Here is an 18,997-nt window from a genome sequence, read left to right on the forward strand (position 1 = left end):
GTGGCCAGGCCGGGCAGCCAGAGGGACTGAAAGTGAAGAAGTGAGAAGCCAAATGCACCAGGAACTGCAAAAGACAAAGAAAGTTGTTGTTGTACTTCTCGACATGCCGTCGCTGCAACAAGGGTTGCTTGGCAAAACCAAAATTACAAGCAGGGCTGGAGGGGGGATCCAGTAGAACGGGAACAAATATCGAATCATTTGGAAAAGACCAAGGAGATGGAAGGTGTGGACTGGAAGCCTCACTCGTTCAACAAGAGTTGGAAATTATGCCAAAGGAAGAGAGAATATTTTGGGACACATCGTTTGTGCTCCCAGTCTGTCTGCAGCCTCCTTGGGGAATCTGGATTTCACAATATTCAGATTGCTTATGTTAGACCCACCTCAATCAGCTGTCCCGGCTTGATGTCCTGATAGCTCAAAAACGGGGCCTCAAGAATGCTCCTGAAAATGAGAAACTCAGAATGAAGGAGCGGCTTGTGTGCGTTCCACAGAGGCAAACATTATCCTTTCAATCTCTGCTAGCTGCATGGGTTCGACGTGAATTCAGTTTGTGCCAGTCCCATCCAACCTCTTTTGGACATCATCCCAAAGTAAAAAATCGTTCCATTTTAATTCAGGATTAGGGGAAAATGCTATACAACAGCAGCATGCTGAGGGTAGAATAGTACAGGTACTCTGAATCTACCCTGTGCTCTACCTGTCCTGGGAGTGTTTGATGGGGACAGTGTAGAGGGAGCTTTACTCTGTATCTAACCCCGTGCTGTACCTGCCCTGGGAGTGTTTGACGGGGACAGTGTAGAGGTAGCTTTACTCTGTATCTAACCCCGTGCTGTACCTGTCCTGGGAGTGTTTGACGGGGACAGCGTAGAGGTAGCTTTACTCTGGATTTAACCCCGTGCTGTACCTGCTCCATCTCTAACGCACCGTTTTTCAGTAGGTCTTTTGCTTTAGGTATTGCTGGCTGATGTTCTATCCCACCTGTTACACATTTGAATGCATCATTTCAGTATTAAGGACTAATCAGACACAAACAACCTGAACTCACTCACTTTTTCAGTGACACCACAGCCATCTGTTCCATGGGGCTGTGATCAATGACTCTGCACCTGTGCTTTGTACCTTCATGAAACGCAGTGGGGTCAAAGGTCAGCTTTGTGTCAGACAGATGAAGTTTCTGGAATGACAAGAGCAGAAATTACCAATCAGTAAATGTGTGAATGCAGTGCAGTCTTTGTATGCTTGTGTGTGTGTGAGAAACATGTCTGTAACTGATGATGGGCAGGTTAATGAGATAAAGTAACTACAATGATCAACAAAATCACCATTGCATGAACTAAACCAGACTGTAAGCAACGTAACTAACTTTATTTGCGCTGCGGTCATGCTTAACTGGCACCACCTAGAGGAGCTTAAAGAGCTTAGGTACACAAAGAGTCATTTACTTATAATAAAAACAGAAAATGCTGGAAATACTCAGCAGGTCAGGCAGCATTTGCAGATAGAGAAAAGCAAGCAGTCTACCCGAATATCTGTGTCACTTTGTTCCTGTCTCCAAACACTGTATCAGACCTCAACCACAAAGGCAGCAATCATTCCCTAGTCTGCACTGTGAAACTGAGCTCTGGGAAGTGTGGAGGAGGGCAGCATATCTCAGCTGTTCCTCTGACTTTACAGTCGGAGTTCTCAGCACACAGCTGACGCCAAGAAACCACTGGGAGGAAGAGGTGCCAGCCTAGGCTCAGTGTTTGTACTCTCCGCTTGTGGGTTTAAATCCCACTTTAGAGATTAGAGGGTGAAACTTGAGACTGACATTCCAATGTAGCAGCAGGAGGTGCAGCAGGGGTGAGCGGGGAGAGGCAGTGCTGCACTGTTGCCAGGTCAGCAGCGGGGCATATGAGCATATGAATTAAGAGCAGGACTAGGCCATTCGGCCCCTCGAGCCTGCTTCCCCCGTTCAATAAGGTCTGATTGTAACCTCAACTCCACATTCCCACCTACCCTGGATAATCTTTCACTCCCTTGTTAATCAAGAATCTATCTAGCTCTGTCTTAAAAATATTCAAAGTCTCCACTTCTACCGCCTTTTGAGAAAGAGCGCTCCAAAGACTCTCAACGCTCAAAGAAAAATTTTGCCTCAACTCCATTTTAAATGAGCAACCCCTTATTTTTAAAAAGTGACCCCTAGTCCTAGATCCCCCCCACAAGAGGAAACATCTTCTCTACATCCAGCCTGTCAAGAACCCTCAGGCTGACAGCAAATGCAAATCTTTTTTAAATGAGGTGCACACGTGGATGCCATTAGTGTTGACACTGCACACACAGAAACGGCTGCACGTTACAGGTGAGCAGAGGTGAATCACTCACACGTGAAAAGGCAAAGGTCCCATCCTCCAGCTGAAAGATAACACCAACTCCTTTGCGGTAGTGCAGCACTGTGCACTCCTCCAGAACTTCACCAATCCTGTGTGTATTTGGTTGCTGCAACGCAGCTCCAGGCTGCAGGAAGAGGGGCCGCAGTGTCAGGTGCACAGACTTTGTGTCCGGCTGCACATACAGAACACAGGCTTTCAGCTGCAAGGGAAACATAATCCTGTGATTCACTGTAGACAGAAAAGCAGCAACATAGGCAAGAAACAAAGAAAAATCAGCAAATCTTAAATAGAATCAAATACACAATAGTTTTTCATGTTTGGAGTCTGTGGGCGTCTCCCTCTGTGACCTGTCCATGTCTGTAACAGAACGAGGCCCCTGGGATCATAGGCAGGTGGCCTGTCCCACTGAGACCAGTCCCTGCTTATAATTCTATACATCCAAAGGCAACTTAGTAGCATGGTCCAATCTCTGGACTGTTCAGCTGATGCGGGTGTGAAAGTGAAGGTTGCTAGGTACAATCGTCCTGCTCAACAACTGTAACACCAGGTCTCCTGCAAGCTTTGCATCAGTGTATGACAGTGCATGCATGTTGTTTTCTATGACTATCATATCATATCTTTAATAAATTCTGTATTGAAGAACCTGTGACCAGGCAGTAATTCCTGACAGGACCCTTCATTTGTCTCTCTACAACATTAAAATCAACAGAAAGTGCTGCATGATCACCTTTATTCCCTGCAGTGTCTTGGATTGCCCTTGGGAGCGAGAGAGCAATTTGCCCAGAATTAGCCTTATTCTATTCTTTAATCTGGCTTTCCACATTTCCCAGGAGATTATGTAGTTGTTGGTGGTGGGCAGTACTGGAGGTGGTGGTACCAAGTTGAACAGGGCAGAATCAATAGACCAGCTGTTTCTTTATTAGAATCAGTCTCGCTCTTTCGCCCAGATGTAAAACATGTTAAACATTTCTTGGGGGCTTGATACGGCTCATTGACAGCTCCTTACGCCCATTTGTCAGGCACTCTGGGTGTCTTGCTACATTTGAGGTGCTATACAAGTTGTTTTATCCAACTAACCTTTTGACCCCTGTGGTAGGTCCCAACTTTCTGTGGGTCCAGGTGCATGAAGTTGACAGAACCAGGCAAGCCGGACAGGAACTGCAGAACCAGGCCATGTAAAGTCACCTGTAATCAAATCAGCACAAGTGTCTAGCCACAGGTCAGTCTTCACAACAGGAGATCAAATCAAATCATTGCAGCCATGAATGGGTGGCCAGCAGACACACACAGAGCGACAGCCAGAAAGCAAGACAATCAGAGTAGAGAGAGAGGGGGAAATAGACAGTGACACACACGCGCAAAGAAAGAGAGGCACACTTTAGGTTCACTTTACACAGCTAACAGTGATCATTTACAGGTAGCCTCCCTTCACCCAAACATTTGAGCTGTGAAGTGTTTTGAGGAAGTGTGCGGGATGCTTGTGGCCACAGCTGTTGTGAAAGTAGGGCAGCCATTTCACTGAATCAAACTTCAGCGAAGAAGGTGACTTTCTGGCCCATCAGGTTTGACTTGTGGATCCCACTGCCTTGTAGCCTTCTCTCCTCCCTTTTAAACCAATAGGGAGATACTGCCCCTCATCACTAACTCACCGATGAGTAAAAACAATCTTTCCCCTTTTTACCTCAAACCCTCCCTTAATTTAGATCATCTTTAACATGCACTGCTGCAATAAATCCAATGCAAGCTTAAGTCTTTAATCATGATTAAGATCCCTGGTACTGTCCTGCTGAAACAGTCGGCACTCTTTCCAAGGCTTCATTATCCTTATTAAAATGGGATTTCCAAAGATGCAGTGAGTGCACCAACAGTAATCTAACATCTATAGATTAATAATTATCACCATGTATCTTTAATAGTTCCTTTATCGAACTCTAGAACTAGAAAGCTCAGAGATGTCACACAGGCAAAAAGAAAATTCTTTAACAGCGCACATATGAAACTAAAGGCAAAAAATGCTGGAAGCAGAGGTCAGACACAAGGTGCGAGAGAAAAAACTACATGGCTACAACCCTTCACTCAATCTCTGCTCTCTTATCAAAAATCACCGGCCAGATATTAGCTCATCTTATCTTTCCTACGTAGGTTGTGTTAACCTCAGTTTTATGATGTTGCAGGAACACCCTGTGGATATATAAAGGTTACAACACAGAAACAAGTCACTCAGTTTATGCTGGTGCTAGTGCTCCACATGAATCCCTTCCTATCCCACCAAAATATCTTTTTTTTATATACTCATTCTCGGGATGTGGGCTTCGCTGGCTAGGCCAGCATTTATTGCCCATCCCTAGTTGCCCTTGAGATGGTGGTGGTGAGCTGCCTTCTCGAACTGCTGCAGTCCATGTGGAGTAGGTATACCCACAGTGCTGTTAGGAAGGGAGTGCCAAGATTTTGACCCAGTGACAATGAAGGAACAACGATACATTTTCAAGTCAGGATAGTAAGTGACTTGGAGGGGAACCTACAGATGGTGGTGTTCCCACCTATACTATTCACCTCAACCACTCTGCATATTAGCAAATTCCACATTCTAACTACTCTCTGGGTAATGAAGTTCCTCCTGAATTCCTGATTGGATTTATTAGTGACTATCTGATATTAATGGTCCTGAGTTTTAGTTCCATCCACAAGTGGAAATATATTCTCTACAACAATCTCATCACACCTCTACATAATTTTAAAGATCTCCATTAGGTCAGCCCTCAGCCTTTTCTAGAGAAAAGATCCCCAGCCTGTTCAGTCATTGGAGAATGGGAGACAACACAAGTTCCCAAAATCAGCACCTTCTGAACCTCAGCCCTCATCACGAGGCCAGGGAGCAAGTTGTAGAGGCTCCATTTCTGATCTTCAGTTGCTGTTGCTGCAATCACGTCTGCTGGATGCATCGAGAGCTGGACAAATCGTCCATCATTCTTCACCGCCTCCAGGAGGAAGCTTAGGTACTGACCGACACGGAGAGGAAGTCCTAGATGGGAGCAAACACACCGGGGCTCCGGTTACAAGGTAAATGCAGAAAGTATCATAGTAAGACAGTCAGGAAAGAGAGGTCAAAACATCAACTGGACCTCACCTGCTGCAATACCATCACACAAAGACAGAGGACACAAAAAAATGAGAGAGAGGAGATAAGAGAGGGAGCGAGCACAGGGCGAGGGAGCAGAGAGAGAGCAGAGAGAGAGTGAGCACAGAGAGAGAGAGTGAGCACAGAGAGAGAGAGTGAGCACAGAGAGAGAGAGTGAGCACAGAGAGAGAGAGTGAGCACAGAGAGAGAGAGTGAGCACAGAGAGAGAGAGTGAGCACAGAGAGAGAGAGTGAGCACAGAGAGAGAGAGTGAGCACAGAGAGAGAGAGTGAGCACAGAGAGTGAGCACAGAGAGAGAGTGAGCACAGAGAGAGAGTGAGCACAGAGAGAGAGTGAGCACAGAGAGAGAGTGAGCACAGAGAGAGAGTGAGCACAGAGAGAGAGTGAGCACAGAGAGAGAGTGAGCACAGAGAGAGAGTGAGCACAGAGAGAGAGTGAGCACAGAGAGAGAGTGAGCACAGAGAGAGAGTGAGCACAGAGAGAGAGTGAGCACAGAGAGAGAGTGAGCACAGAGAGAGAGTGAGCACAGAGAGAGAGTGAGCACAGAGAGAGAGTGAGCACAGAGAGAGAGTGAGCACAGAGAGAGAGTGAGCACAGAGAGAGAGTGAGCACAGAGAGAGAATGAGCACAGAGAGAGAGTGAGCACAGAGAGAGAGTGAGCACAGAGAGAGAGTAGGCAGAGAGAGAGTAGGCACAGAGAGAGAGTAGGCACAGAGAGAGAGTAGGCACAGAGAGAGAGTAGGCACAGAGAGAGAGTAGGCACAGAGAGAGAGTAGGCACAGAGAGAGAGTGCGCACAGAGAGAGAGTGAGCACAGAGAGAGAGTGAGCACAGAGAGAGAGTGAGCACAGAGAGAGAGTGAGCACAGAGAGAGAGTGAGCACAGAGAGAGAGTGAGCACAGAGAGAGAGTGAGCACAGAGAGAGAGTGAGCACAGAGAGAAAGTGAGCACAGAGAGAAAGTGAGCACAGAGAGAGTGAGCACAGAGAGAGTGAGCACAGAGAGAGTGAGCACAGAGAGTGAGCACTATTCTACATGAAGACTATTTTTCAGTTACAAACTAAATACTCAGCTTTCCTTAGGCTTCCCAATGAGTTGGAAGGTTTCTGGTCAGCAGTGCAGGTGCACAGGAATAAGAAAGGTGACAGAGAACATTACTGAGAACACCCGACTAGGCGCAGCCATCAGCTTTCCACACCTGGATGCTAGGCCTGTAGTGAGCTGGTGCCATGGTTCAGAAATGCAGGAATAGTTTGCCATCTAGGTTGGGTTCTACTATATGTCTGACTGGCCTGCTGAGAGAGAGGAATGAGTATAATAGTGGGAATTACCCCACAGTATTATCGTGTGGGACTTACCTCGATTTTTCCTCTTTATGTATTGCTGGGCTTTCTCATGAGACAGGAAAGCTTTGGTGGCTTGGACTCCAATGTCAACCAGATACCCATGATCCTCAATATTGGACACACAGCCAGAAAGCAGCTGCAGATACAGGGAGGGAGAGGAGAATAGCAATCAGTACACAATACCAGCGACAAGATTCAGGGGAATAGCAATTGGAACAAACAATTAAAACAAACCAAGACAGATTATACACATCTGTCTCTCTTTGTCCTTCATCCGTGGTACCGAGTGCCACTGGAGTGATGCACAGGTAACCCTTATCCACAACACCCGAGTCTTCACGGGGAAAGGATGATGAAATGAATGAAAGGTTACCTAAAGGCCTCCGCACTGACGTTTTGAAACAATTCTTGGGAAAGCCACGTTTATAGTCACAGATGTGAGGAAAAGGTGAATTCAGTGGATTGTTTTTTAAAAAAAAGAACTTCAGCGGCAAGTATGGAGTTTAAAATCAACACTGATAAATGATTCGCAATTAACACACATCCTTATTTTAACTTGCAGAAATACATTACTGCAGCACTGGAGAGAAAATACTCCAAATATCACCTCCACCTCGAGACTCCATTTGGTCGGAACAACAAGGAAAGACAATATAAAGAGGGTGCAGGACAGAAGGACCTAATGGTGCCTGTGCAGAAATCATTGAAGGTGGCAGAACAGGTTGAGAGAGCAGTTAATAAAGCATACAGTATCCTAAACTTTATAAATAGGGACATGGAGTACAAAGCAAGGAGGTTAAACCAAACATATATAAAACACTGGTTCGGCCTCAACTGGAGCACTGTGTCCAGTTTTGGGTACCGCATTTTAGGAAAGATGTGAAGGCATTAGAGAGGGTGCAGAAAATATTCACAAGAATGGTTCCAGGGATGAAGTACTTCAGTTACGTGGACAGATTGGAGAAGTTGGGGCTGTTCTCCTTACAGATGAGGAGATTTGATAAAAGTGTTCGAAATCATGAGAGATCTGGACAGAGTAAATGGAGAGAAACTCTTACCATTGGCAGAAAGACCAAGAACCCAAGGTCCCAAATTTAAAGAACAAAAATGACATAAGAAAAATACCTTTTGTTTTTAAACACACACAGCAAGTGGTTAGAATCTGAATGCACAGCCTGAGAGTGTGGTGGAGGCAGGTTCAATTGTGGCTTTCAAAAAGGGATTGGATCGTTATCTGAAGAAAGAAAATTTGCAAAGCTACAGGGAATATTAGTTGAGTTGCTCTCGTAAAGGTCAGAACAGACACGATGGGCTGAATGGCCTCTTTCAATGCTGTATTCATTTCATGAAAAATCCATCAACATTGGAATACCCCACTTGCTTTAGCCCACAGTGAGGGCGTGGGGAGCTAGTTTTGTTGATGGTCTATTGGAGATACAAGTGGTCGGAGGGGCAGCTCATCCATTTCCAGTGGTCTGAAAAAACAAGCTGAGCGAGGGAAAACTTAAACTACAAGTTCAGAGCCAGTCAGCACTGGAGCACTGTCCAGGAAGTGGCAGATCAGGTCAGTAACGTAGGCTAGATCTGGTTCTTGAAAACACAGAGGGGTTTGAAGTGATGTGGGTAAGTTTTGATTGCAATTGTCACATTTGCATACTGGCTATAAAACAAACCAGCTCAATAATTCAGATCTAGCTTCATCTAAAGTGATGTCAATCCATGGCACATGTGAAGGACGAGACATTCAGTTCAGGTATAATAGTTTTGGAAATGTTAAGCTACAGGATGCGTTTAGCTAGTCAGCTAAATCTGAAGATTCTCCACTCACCATGCCAGCTCGCAGTGCCCCAGGAGACAGTGTCTTGTTTACGTCCTTCGGGTTAATGGAGAGATTCAAGCTGTGGTGGTTGTTTTTTGTCTTTCCTAGCTCAGAGACAACACACCGTACAACCATACCAGGGCTGTACAGGTCCGAAAGAACCGTTAGATCCTGGGGTGGGTTTGGGATAAAACACAGCAGGCCAATGAGCAGAAATTGGACAGCAGAAAGCAGCACAAACACACAAGCCAAAACCTCAGCAACATTTACAAAACTCAAGCAGAAACTCCCCTTCCACCCCAGGCCTGCCCAAGACCAGCTCTCTCAGACAGTTGAGGAATACACTACCCCTCTGTTCCTGCTTACCCTGGATAGCTGCCTATATCCAGCAATGGCACTGCAGTTTACAATAGGCTTCAATTTCAAGGCTGCAGCTTAAATCGGATTCTGTCATTTGGCTGTGTCTGGTGATTCACACTGTACCTCACAGTTACTATCACTAGTTACTAGCATGGTTACAACCATCACTTGTGCTCTACACATCCCTCATTAATTTTCCCTCGCTCAAGAAAAATGCATTCTTGAAGTTTAACAAGATTACTTCAAAAAGCCTCGAGAATCCCAGGCACTGCTGCAAGTTTCTCTGCAGAATCTGCAGCACCGACACCAGACACTCTCCCCCGTATCAGTGTAACTTTCTCCTTCAGGGAGGAAGCATCTTCTCCACGTCTACCCAGTTGAATTATTTCATCATTTTAAAGATCTCTAGCAGATCACCACTCAGCTTTCTCAATTGTAGAGGAAAAATACTCAATCTATTCAGTCTTTCCTGACAATCTTGCTGAGCTGATCACCTTCCAGTCCAGTTTTAAAGCTAATTACTGAGGATGCATCTGAATGCAGGAATATGGTTTGATTACGTTATGCTCTGCTGCTTTTGTTGGTTGCTGATTGGTTTAGTGTTCAGATCAGGCAGGTTGTTCTGGCTTCACCTCAATCTGTACACTGGTTAGATGTTCACTTGAGCACGCCAGCTACACATGGTGAAGACTGTAGTGAGAGGGCAACAGAATGATTAACAGACACCTTTAGCCTTTATAGTTAGTTAACAAATAGTTGCCCACCACAGCACCAACCATCTGCTTATGAGGCGGAAGGGTGTCACCACCATTAGCCTTTATGCTGTTAGATGAGTTCCCACAGCAGTTTCTTTAAACTGGAGCAGGACAGATTCCCTCACTGCTCCCTATAGATAAATGTAATTCCAACTGGTGAGGTGAGAGCGACTGCCCTTGACATCAAGGCCACATTTGACACAGTGTGGCACCAAGGTGCCCTAGCAAAACTGGAGTCAATGGGAATCGGGGACTCTCCATTGGTTGGAGTCATACCTAGCACAAAGGAAAATGGCTGTGGTTGTTAGAGGTCAGTCATCTCAGCTCCAGGACATTACTGCAGGAGTTCCTCAGGGTATTGTCCTCACCCCAACCATCTTCAGCTGCTTCATCAATAACCTTCCTTCCAACATAAGGTCAGAAGTGGGGACGTTCGCCAATGATTGCACAATGTTCAGCACCATTCACGACTCCTCAGATACTGAAGCAGTCCATGTCCAAATGCAGCAAGACCTGGGCAATATCCAGGCTTGGGCTGACAAGTGGCAAGTAACATTCACGCCACACAAATGTCAGGCATTGACCATCTCCAACAAGAAAGAATCCAATCATCACCCCTTGATGTTCAATGGAATTACCATCAATGAATCCCCCAATATCAACACCCTGGGGGTTCCATTGACCAGCAACTGAACTGGACTAGCCATATAAATACTGTGGCTACAAGAGCAGGTCAGAGGTTAGGAATACCGTGATGAATAACTCACCTCCTGACTCCCCAAAGCCCGTCAACCATCTACAAGGCACAAGTCAGGAGTGTGATGAAATACTCCCCACTTGCCTGGATGAGTGCAGTCCCCGCAACAATCAAGAAGTTTGACAACATCCAGGACAAAGCAGCCCGCTTGATTGGCACCACATCCACAAACATTCACTCCCTCCACCACCGACGCAAAGTAGCAGCAGTGTGTATAATCTACGAGATGCACTGCAGGAACTCACCAAGGCTCCTTTGACAGCACCATTCAAACCCACGACGACTATCATCAAGAAGGACAAGGGCAGCAGATAAATAGGAACACAACCACCTGGAAGTTCCCCTCCAAGTCACTCACTACCCTGACTTGGAAATACATCACCGTTCCTTCATTGTCGCTGGGTCAAAATCCTGGAACTCCCTCCCTAACAGCACTGTGGGTGTACCTACACCACATGGACAGCAGCAGTTCAAGAAGGCAGCTCACCACCACCTTCTCAAGAGCAACAAGGGATGGGTAATAAATGCTGGCCCAGCCAGCTAAGCCCACATCCCGTGAATGAAAAAACTGTAACACTAGTTGCAGCTAGTTTGAAGTAGACCTGATCCTGATCCCCAGGGCCCTGTATCCAGGCAGGATGAGACAGGCATGAGAAAAACGCACAGGTAAAGTAAGAGAAGGATAATGGATTCCGACTCACCTCTGACAGCTCCTCATTCACTTGCTCCCTGAGGGAATTTGTATATGCATCACAGATGCTGGTGAGGCTCACGTAACCAGTGAGCCCGTGGGGTAACCCGATGACGAGTTCAAAATCAGTCACTTGCTTCACACAGCCAAGCAGTAGGGTCCCAACTGTCAGTTTCTGGTGGAGAAGGTAGGAGTGAAACAATGAACAAAACACAGGACAGATACAGTAACACTCGAGTGTTTACACATAGAAGAGAGCAACTCAAATTTAAAGCCCACCATCGCTGTGAGCCCGACACCGAGCGAGGTAGGTGAGAGTCAGGGCACAACAGAGCCAGCAGGACAGGAGTGAGACGAGAGCCAATCTCACTGACGTACACGTACAGAGCCTAAAGGGCTAATCTGGAGCCCTATTTCTAGTTAAAACAAGATCTGAGCACAAATGTGCCTCATGCACAGGCTGAGGAAATGCAAGCTCAGGGTGGGCTTTGGGAAGCTCATTATTGCATGCTAACAATGGATTCTGGTAGTGTAGTCTTTAGTTACCGAGTTCCTAAACACTGGAATTCCCTCTTTAATCCTCTCCACCACTCTCTCCTCCTTTTAAGAATATTCTTAAAACTTTTATGGCCAACGATTTTGGTCATCTGCCCTTCCATCTCCAAGTGATTCGATATCAAATATTGTTTGATAACAATCCTGTGAAACAATTACTCACATTTTACCACATTGCAGGTGTTATATAAATACAAGTTGCAGTTAGGAATGGGAATGGGAATAAAACTCTGCTGCTCTTCACATGGCTGATCCAGTTTCAGCTTTGTGAGGTAGGGGAGCTGAATCCCCTGCCTGGTTTGTACTAGATCTGTCACAAATTCAAATCTCCCACAGCCAACGTGATAGCGTATGGGGTGAGGGTATCACACTGATATCCTCAAGGAATTCTGCTCTCCACTCAGACTCTTTGGATTGTACTTTACGACTCAGAGGTGGGCGAGAAGACTTATCACTGACTGATGGAGACAGCAACACACTCCAAACAATCTAGGCTCGTGGGTTTAAAACGGCCACATACTCTGAGGTCCAGTTGCACACTCATACCTTGAAATAAAGGGTTTCATCCTTAATCAGTTGCTTTGTCTGCAATCCTCTGGTTTTGTCGCTTCTCTGCTTTTTTGTCTTTTTGGGGCTCAATTCTTTCTTCCTTTTTCGCTTCTTACTTTCATCATCATGATGCACCTGGAGACAGGACAGGTACAGCATGGGGTTAGATACAGAGTATAGCTCCCTCTACACCATTCCCATCAAACACTCCTAGCACAGGTACAACACAGGGTTAGGTACAGGGTAAAGCTCCCTCTACACTGTCCCCATCAAACACTCACAGGACAGGTACAGCACGGGGTTAGATACAGAGTAAAGCTCCCTCTACACTGTCCCCATCAAACATTCCTAGGACAGGTGCAGCACGGGGTTAGATACAGAGTAAAGCTCCCTCTACACTGTCCCCATCAAACACTCTCAGGACAGGTACAGCACAGGGTTAGATACAGAGTAAAGCTCCCTCTAACTATCTGCACATACTCTGGTTTCTAAGGGAAAGGAAGCAGTATCATAATTGCTGGTATTTTGAACAGTCCGGTTGTAAACAGGGTGGCCCTAAAGATTATTCAGAGTGTAAAGCATTTATCAATTTAACTGGGAGCAGGGAGGGATGGGAAGTTAATGGATTCAGGAAATGGCTAAATGTTTACACCCAGGTCCTGAGGGGACTCAAATCCCAATGGCTGAACACAGCAGCTAACAAGGGGGAAACATCCTGAGGCAAACTGGCCATCCGCTTCCAACTCCTTCCCATTATCCACATGCTCCTTTGCAGTTTCACTGTGGATTTCCAGCCATATCTCTCATCTTTCTGTACTTACTCCAAACAGGTTGTCCTCTTCCACGCTCCGCTTCTCTGTCCTCTCACTGGGCTTTCTCTGCGGCCCTCCCCGAGGGAAATCCTCATCCACAGCCGCCATTCCTCACAAATCTGCCAACACAGGTAAGATCCAGACAATTCCCTCTTTACACAGGCAGCTCAGTGAGAGAGGCTGATGGGGAGGGGGGGGGGGGACCCGGGGCGGGGACAGAGACCACCCCAGGAGAGAGCGAGCTGGAGCAGAGACAAATAACCTCACTGAACAAGAGGCTGTCGACAGGATTCGCCTTGCCGCTCGCTCGCCCGCCCGCTACCTCTCACATGGACATCGCCATGACACCGACCTCCGGAAAGACTCGCCACGGCCGGAGAATTACTTCCGGTGGTTCCCCTCAGCCAATCAGTGGCTCTGCGCTTTGGACCAACCACCATGGAGCCCGGGTACGCTGGAGGTCGCTCTTGCCCAATCGGGACTCAGAAAGTTAAGGATGTGACCAATCAGTGAGCGGCTTTGGTGGGGGGGGGGGGGTTTAATAATTCACCAATAGCTGCTGAGAGCTGCCGGACAAATTTCTGATTGACATATATCCTGCCTATTAGCTAAAAGCAAAATACTGCTGGATGCTGGAAATCTGAAACAAAAACAAAAATAGCTGGAAAAAATTCAGCAGGACTGACAGTATCTAGGGAGAGGAATACAGTTAACGTTTCGAGTCCGTGTGACTCTTCGTCAGAACTGTTCGTTAGCTGTGGTGTAAGAGGCGGTGCCAATTACGATTGGCAGCCCAATCATCCAATGGGCGATAAGATCTGTAGCGTAACATCCGGCGACCGATTATTCTGCTGAGTGACGATTTTGTGGACCAATGGGCGAGGGCCGAGGGCGGTGGGCGGCATTTCCTGTGGCGGGGCTGCTGGATCTTGGGGCCCTGTGAAGGACACGGAGAGCGGCTGAGTGAAGGTGAGAGGCCGGGGGAGGGGGGAAGAGAGAGAGAAAGAGAGGGCCGCGGGGCGCAGGGCGCAGAGCGCACCCCCCCCTCACCCTAACCCCCCAGCGGCGTTGTCAGGGTTACCCTGGGCCCGTTTCCTTCAGCCTGTACCCCGGGCCGGGCTGGGCTCGGCTCTGCTGTGGACGGTTGTGATTTTCCCGGTGAAAGGGAAATGTGGAGCTGGTTCCGCTGATCAAAGTTAGGTTTCGTTGTTATAGTTGGAAAGGGGGAGCAGACATAGTACCAGTCGGCAGCGCTAAAACAGGAAATTTAAATGTAAACTGTCACGCTGCAGTTCCACCTTCCCACCTCTAGTGGCGTTGTAGGAGGAGTTACAATGATGGATTTAAAGGGACAGTTCCCATTATGAATATCAATGGGCCGTCCGATACTGGTAAAAGTGGATTGGATGTTGGTGTGGATTTCAGGGGCGTGGATGGGGATTTGAGGATAAATTCAGGATTGAAATGCCTGGAGGGTCGACTGTTCGTCCTTCTTCTGAAATGCCTCTATTTACAGTCTGAAACTGAAACATCCTGATTCTAAGCCTGTCCTGTCAGGTTTGGAAGTGAGATGAACATGTTTTTTAGTCTTGTCTGTTTGCAAATAAGTAAAGCTGTGCTCCCATGTGTGTGTCTGTCTTCAGCCTGTGACACCTGATCATTTCTGTTTGAGCATTTGTTGCAAATTGTTCTGTTTCCCTCTACAGTTTGTGTGAGGGGTGAGAATGGCGGGACATGATGCTGGCGGTCACCACCAGTTTACTGGCTTCCAGAAGTACTTCAACGCCTACACCTACACAGGGAGGAGGAATGTAAGTACAACTAATGGGGATATTGATGGTAAAAGGGGTCAGCTATTTAGGGCAGAGATGAGAAGAAATTCCTTCACTCAGAGAATTGCTCTGGATGCTCATTGAGTGTGTTCAAGACAGGTCAATAAATGTTTGTACACTAAGGGATGGGGAGAAAGCAGAATTAAGGTCAAAGAAAGAAGTAGATTGATCGATTTTAAACCTGAGAGAGATTTTTGTTAGCCAAGGATATTAAGGGATTTGAAGGCAATTCCAGTTGGCATGTTCATTTAAGCAATGGGGAGACAACTCTTGAGTAGATGAATACTTGCATTTCTGTAGATTATTATCACATCCTTAGGACATCCCAACACACTTCACAGCCAAATAATGTACTTTGAAATGTAGCCACTGTTGGCCAAAATGCCCTGGGAAAACGGCTCCTTGCCTAACTCCTCCTGATTTACGTTTCTTGTAGCAGGCAATTTGTGCACAGTGAGATCCTATAAATTGTGATGAATATATTATGCACACAAGCTGCAAAGGGTTAGGGACAGGTTAAGTGATTGGGGAAGGTGGTGATAGATCCGCTATAGTGCTGGGAAATGTGAAATTTCAACTTTTACAAAGAATAGAAAAGCAGATTTTTTCTTAAGGTGAGAGGTGAGTAAAGGTTTAGGTCTCCTTTCAAGTGAATCACAAACTTAAGATGGAGAAAGCAATTAAAAAAGCATATAGTATGTGGTCCATTAATGCAAGGGTGTTGGAGTGTAAGAGTAAGGAAGTATTGCTGCAATAATTAAGGGCATATGTGAGACCATACCTGGAATAGTAAGTACAGTTATGGACTCTTTAACTAAGGAAATAGTTGACTTGGGGGGAGTGTAATCAAAGACTCCTGGGATGAGGATCGTCCTGTGAGGAGAGATTGAATAGAATTGGCCTCTGCTCTCTGGACTTTGAACGTGATCACCTCTCATTCTCCTAATGTGTAAAATTCTTGGAGGGTTTGTCAGGGTAGCTGCTGAGAAGGGGTGCTCCAGCCTGGAGATTCTAGAACTAGAGGTCATTGTCCTTGGATAAAGGGGTCAGCTACTTAGGGCAAAGATGAGAAGAAATTCCTTCACTCAGAGAATTGCTCTGGATGCTCATTGAGTGTGTTCAAGACAGGTCAATGAATGTTTGTACACTAAGGGATATGGGGAGAAAGCAGAATTAAGGTTAGGACACCAGCCACAGTTTTATTAAAGGGGTCGTACAGCCTGCTTTTGCTCTATTTCTTAAATAGCCTGTGTGTCTATCCAAGGAATAAGAATTTTATACTTTCCATTGAGTTCACCTCATTCTTCTAAACTCAGTAGAATACTGGTCCGTTCTATTCAATGTGTTCTCTCCCTGTGATGAGAGTATGAGTGTTCTAACTCTGACTGGTTTGAACTCTCCCTTTTCGAGCTGCTTTATGATTAATGTATGCTCTGTCTCTTCACAGTATGTGTTAGCTACATATACAGGGATTGCAGCGATATGCTTGTTCTTCAAACTGAGATCCAAAAAGAAGGCACCATCAGCAATCACAGAAAAGAAATGATATGTGGTGAGGAATTCATTTTCACAAAGTGCTGTACCTGCCCTGGGAATGTTTGATGGGGACAGTGTAGAGGGAGCTTTACTCTATCTAACCCTGAGCTGTCCCTGTCCTGGGAGTGTTTTATGAGGACAGTGTAGAGGGAGCTTTACTCTGTATCTGATTCATGCTGTACTTGCCTTGATTGTTTGATGGAACAATGTATCACAGAAGTTTAATGGCACAGAAGGCCATTCAGCCCATCATGTCTGCACTGGCTCTCCAAATGAGCATTATGACCTAGTGCCATTGCCCTGCCTTTTCCCCGTACTCTGTACATTGTTTCTATTCAAATAATTGTCCAATGCCCTCTTGAATGCCTTGATTGAACCTGCCTCCACCACACTTCCAGGCAGTGCATTCCAGACCTGAATCACTCATCATGTGGAGGGAACTTTTCCGTGTATTGGGCGTCTGCTTAATACCGATTGCATGAACGTGATTGGGGTGTGTTTAATTCCCAAAGATGTCTTTCACTTATGAAAGGGTTGTTGCCAGTTTTGTCAGAGAATGTAATTGGTTTGATTTGGAGTTCCTGTACTATGCTTGCAGGTATGGCCAGTCCATATGTTAACATGAAATATGATTGCATCTCTTGGATTCTTCATTTCAGGTTCTCCTCTGGGCAGGGAAAGTGGAGTTTAAGGACCAGCGTGTGAAATCTGTGTGAATGTTCAAAACCTCTGCAATCGTGTCACTATAGTGGTGTATTATAAGTTATCAGCGTTCACAAATAAAACTCATGGGACTCTACATTCACTGTGTTTGTTTTTGAGTGGAAATGGTTTTGTGTTGGTGATGGTATCTGGGCAATGGAAGGTCTAACCTGTCCCCTGCTGCCACCAGGATTGGACTTTTGTCTCGCTCAGCATTACTGTGTTCACACACATCAGAATTCTCTCCACTCAATGATTACCATGTGTTCTTTAATATAACTAGTGAATTGTAGGTACAGCTGTTGCTTAAGTTCATGTTGCACTACACTCCAGTCATAACTTTCTGCATATTGTTTTCTGACTTTGTTTCAATAGGAAAAACAGTTGGTGAATTTGATCTGAAGAATACTGGCTAAAATGAAATCAATCTAATAAAAAGAAACTCCCATGGCAGCCCCAGTTATTCGTCTTTAAAATTATCCACTAACTGTACTGAGCAGGATTTCAAACCAGACTGTGCCCAAGCACTGATCATTCACTTGATTATTGGACCATTTCTTCTAAATATTGTGGCTGTGTTCTGATATCCTATGACACAGACTCGTGTAATGGAATGTTTAAATTGCATGGACAATAACCTAATTGCCATTGCTTCAAGGTGACTGTTAAATATGCTTTTCTTGTAGGGAGGGATTTTAAAATTGTGTTGCTGGACCAAGAACCAATGTAGGTCAAAGCAGAAGGTTGATGGGTGGAAGCAACAGAGTATTGGATGAGCTGAAGTTTATAGAGAGTGCAAGATGTGAGGCTAGGAGAACACTGGAATAGTCGAGACTGGAAGTTGCAAGGCCTAGACAGATGTCAGTGACACTGTCCCCACACAAACCTGGACATCCTGGGGGTGATTGCTGAGTAGGGCCAGATGATTGAAATGATGATTCCTCAGTAAATTCTCATGTTTGACATAGATGAAGTAAAAAAAATCCTGCCTGTAACCTCTTGTCAGCTGGATGGACTTATAAGCATTAGAAACTTTCTGTGCCTCTCATAGGACAACAGAAGCTTGTGTTAGATTCTGAGGGGTCTTGACAGGGTGGATGTGGAGAGGATGTTTCCTCTTGTGAGAGAATCTAGAACTTAGGGTCACTGTTTATAAATAAAGGGTAGCCCATTTAAAACATGAGGAGAACTTCTCTGAGGGTTGAGGTCTTTGGAACTCTCTTCCTCAAAAGGCAGAGCTAGATAGATTCTTGATACGCAAGACAATGAAAGGTTCTCGGGCTAGGCAGGAATGTGGGGTTGAAGTTATAACCATGATCTTATTGGATGGCGGAGCAGGCTCGCGGGGCCTACTCCTGCTTCTAATTCATATGTATGTTAAATGTGGCACTCAGTCTGGTTGCTGCTTCCTGGCAAGTGTACAAAATTAACCCCTGAAGCAGCAGATTCCTAGATCTCCATTCCAGGCATTAATCTGGTAACATAACTATATCACAACTAGTGTGGGCAGTTGCTGGAGCAGAGAATGGTACAAATATAATTAGGTACTATCCTATTTCTGGACAAAGATAAAACCTCTTACTACCATAGGTTTGACAGCCGTGCTTTTTAAATAGGATGCTATAGGTTTCAGTGCGACTCATTGCTAAGATACCAGTCTCTAGTCGCTCCGTGAATGTTTGTTGGAGCAGTGTAGAGGAAATCAGTAACAAAAGGTTGTACTGATAACCTACAATTTGTAAAGGGGATTTTTTTTCCTGCTGCTGCAGAAGATA

General features: G+C 45.7%; 2 protein-coding genes across 3 annotated transcripts in view; one reads left to right on the plus strand and one right to left on the minus strand.

Moving 5' to 3' along the window:
- Positions 1 to 13,513, minus strand: part of pdcd11 (programmed cell death 11) — a 75,283-nt gene extending 61,770 nt beyond the window's left edge. For both annotated transcript variants that reach the window (XM_041210106.1, XM_041210105.1), the window contains exons 1-10: positions 13,162 to 13,513; positions 12,338 to 12,475; positions 11,247 to 11,411; positions 8,683 to 8,844; positions 6,867 to 6,990; positions 5,213 to 5,394; positions 3,450 to 3,557; positions 2,365 to 2,571; positions 1,050 to 1,174; positions 381 to 441 (exon numbers count right to left, since the gene is read on the minus strand). In XM_041210106.1, the coding sequence (XP_041066040.1) occupies positions 381 to 441; positions 1,050 to 1,174; positions 2,365 to 2,571; positions 3,450 to 3,557; positions 5,213 to 5,394; positions 6,867 to 6,990; positions 8,683 to 8,844; positions 11,247 to 11,411; positions 12,338 to 12,475; positions 13,162 to 13,260 (1,371 nt within the window). In that variant the 5' untranslated portion in view covers positions 13,261 to 13,513. The remainder of the gene's footprint in view (positions 1 to 380; positions 442 to 1,049; positions 1,175 to 2,364; positions 2,572 to 3,449; positions 3,558 to 5,212; positions 5,395 to 6,866; positions 6,991 to 8,682; positions 8,845 to 11,246; positions 11,412 to 12,337; positions 12,476 to 13,161) is intronic.
- A 452-nt stretch (positions 13,514 to 13,965) lies between these two features.
- Positions 13,966 to 17,319, plus strand: atp5md (ATP synthase membrane subunit k). The gene is made up of 4 exons (XM_041210167.1): positions 13,966 to 14,121; positions 14,859 to 14,963; positions 16,432 to 16,536; positions 17,180 to 17,319. The coding sequence occupies exons 2-3, from the start codon at positions 14,877 to 14,879 to the stop codon at positions 16,528 to 16,530; spliced, it is 186 nt and encodes a 61-aa protein (XP_041066101.1). The 5' UTR covers positions 13,966 to 14,121; positions 14,859 to 14,876; the 3' UTR covers positions 16,531 to 16,536; positions 17,180 to 17,319.
- The last annotated feature ends 1,678 nt before the right edge of the window (positions 17,320 to 18,997 follow it).

Source organism: Carcharodon carcharias, chromosome 17, assembly GCF_017639515.1.
Source record: "Carcharodon carcharias isolate sCarCar2 chromosome 17, sCarCar2.pri, whole genome shotgun sequence".
Lineage (NCBI taxonomy): Eukaryota > Metazoa > Chordata > Chondrichthyes > Lamniformes > Lamnidae > Carcharodon > Carcharodon carcharias.

Coding starts and splice junctions, on each gene's coding strand:
- atp5md (XM_041210167.1), top strand. CDS start 14,877: ATGGCGGGACATGATGCTGGCGGTCACCACCAGTTTACTGGCTTCCAG. Junction 14,964..16,431: donor CCTACACAGGGAGGAGGAAT/GTAAGTACAACT, acceptor GTCTCTTCACAG/TATGTGTTAGCTACATATAC.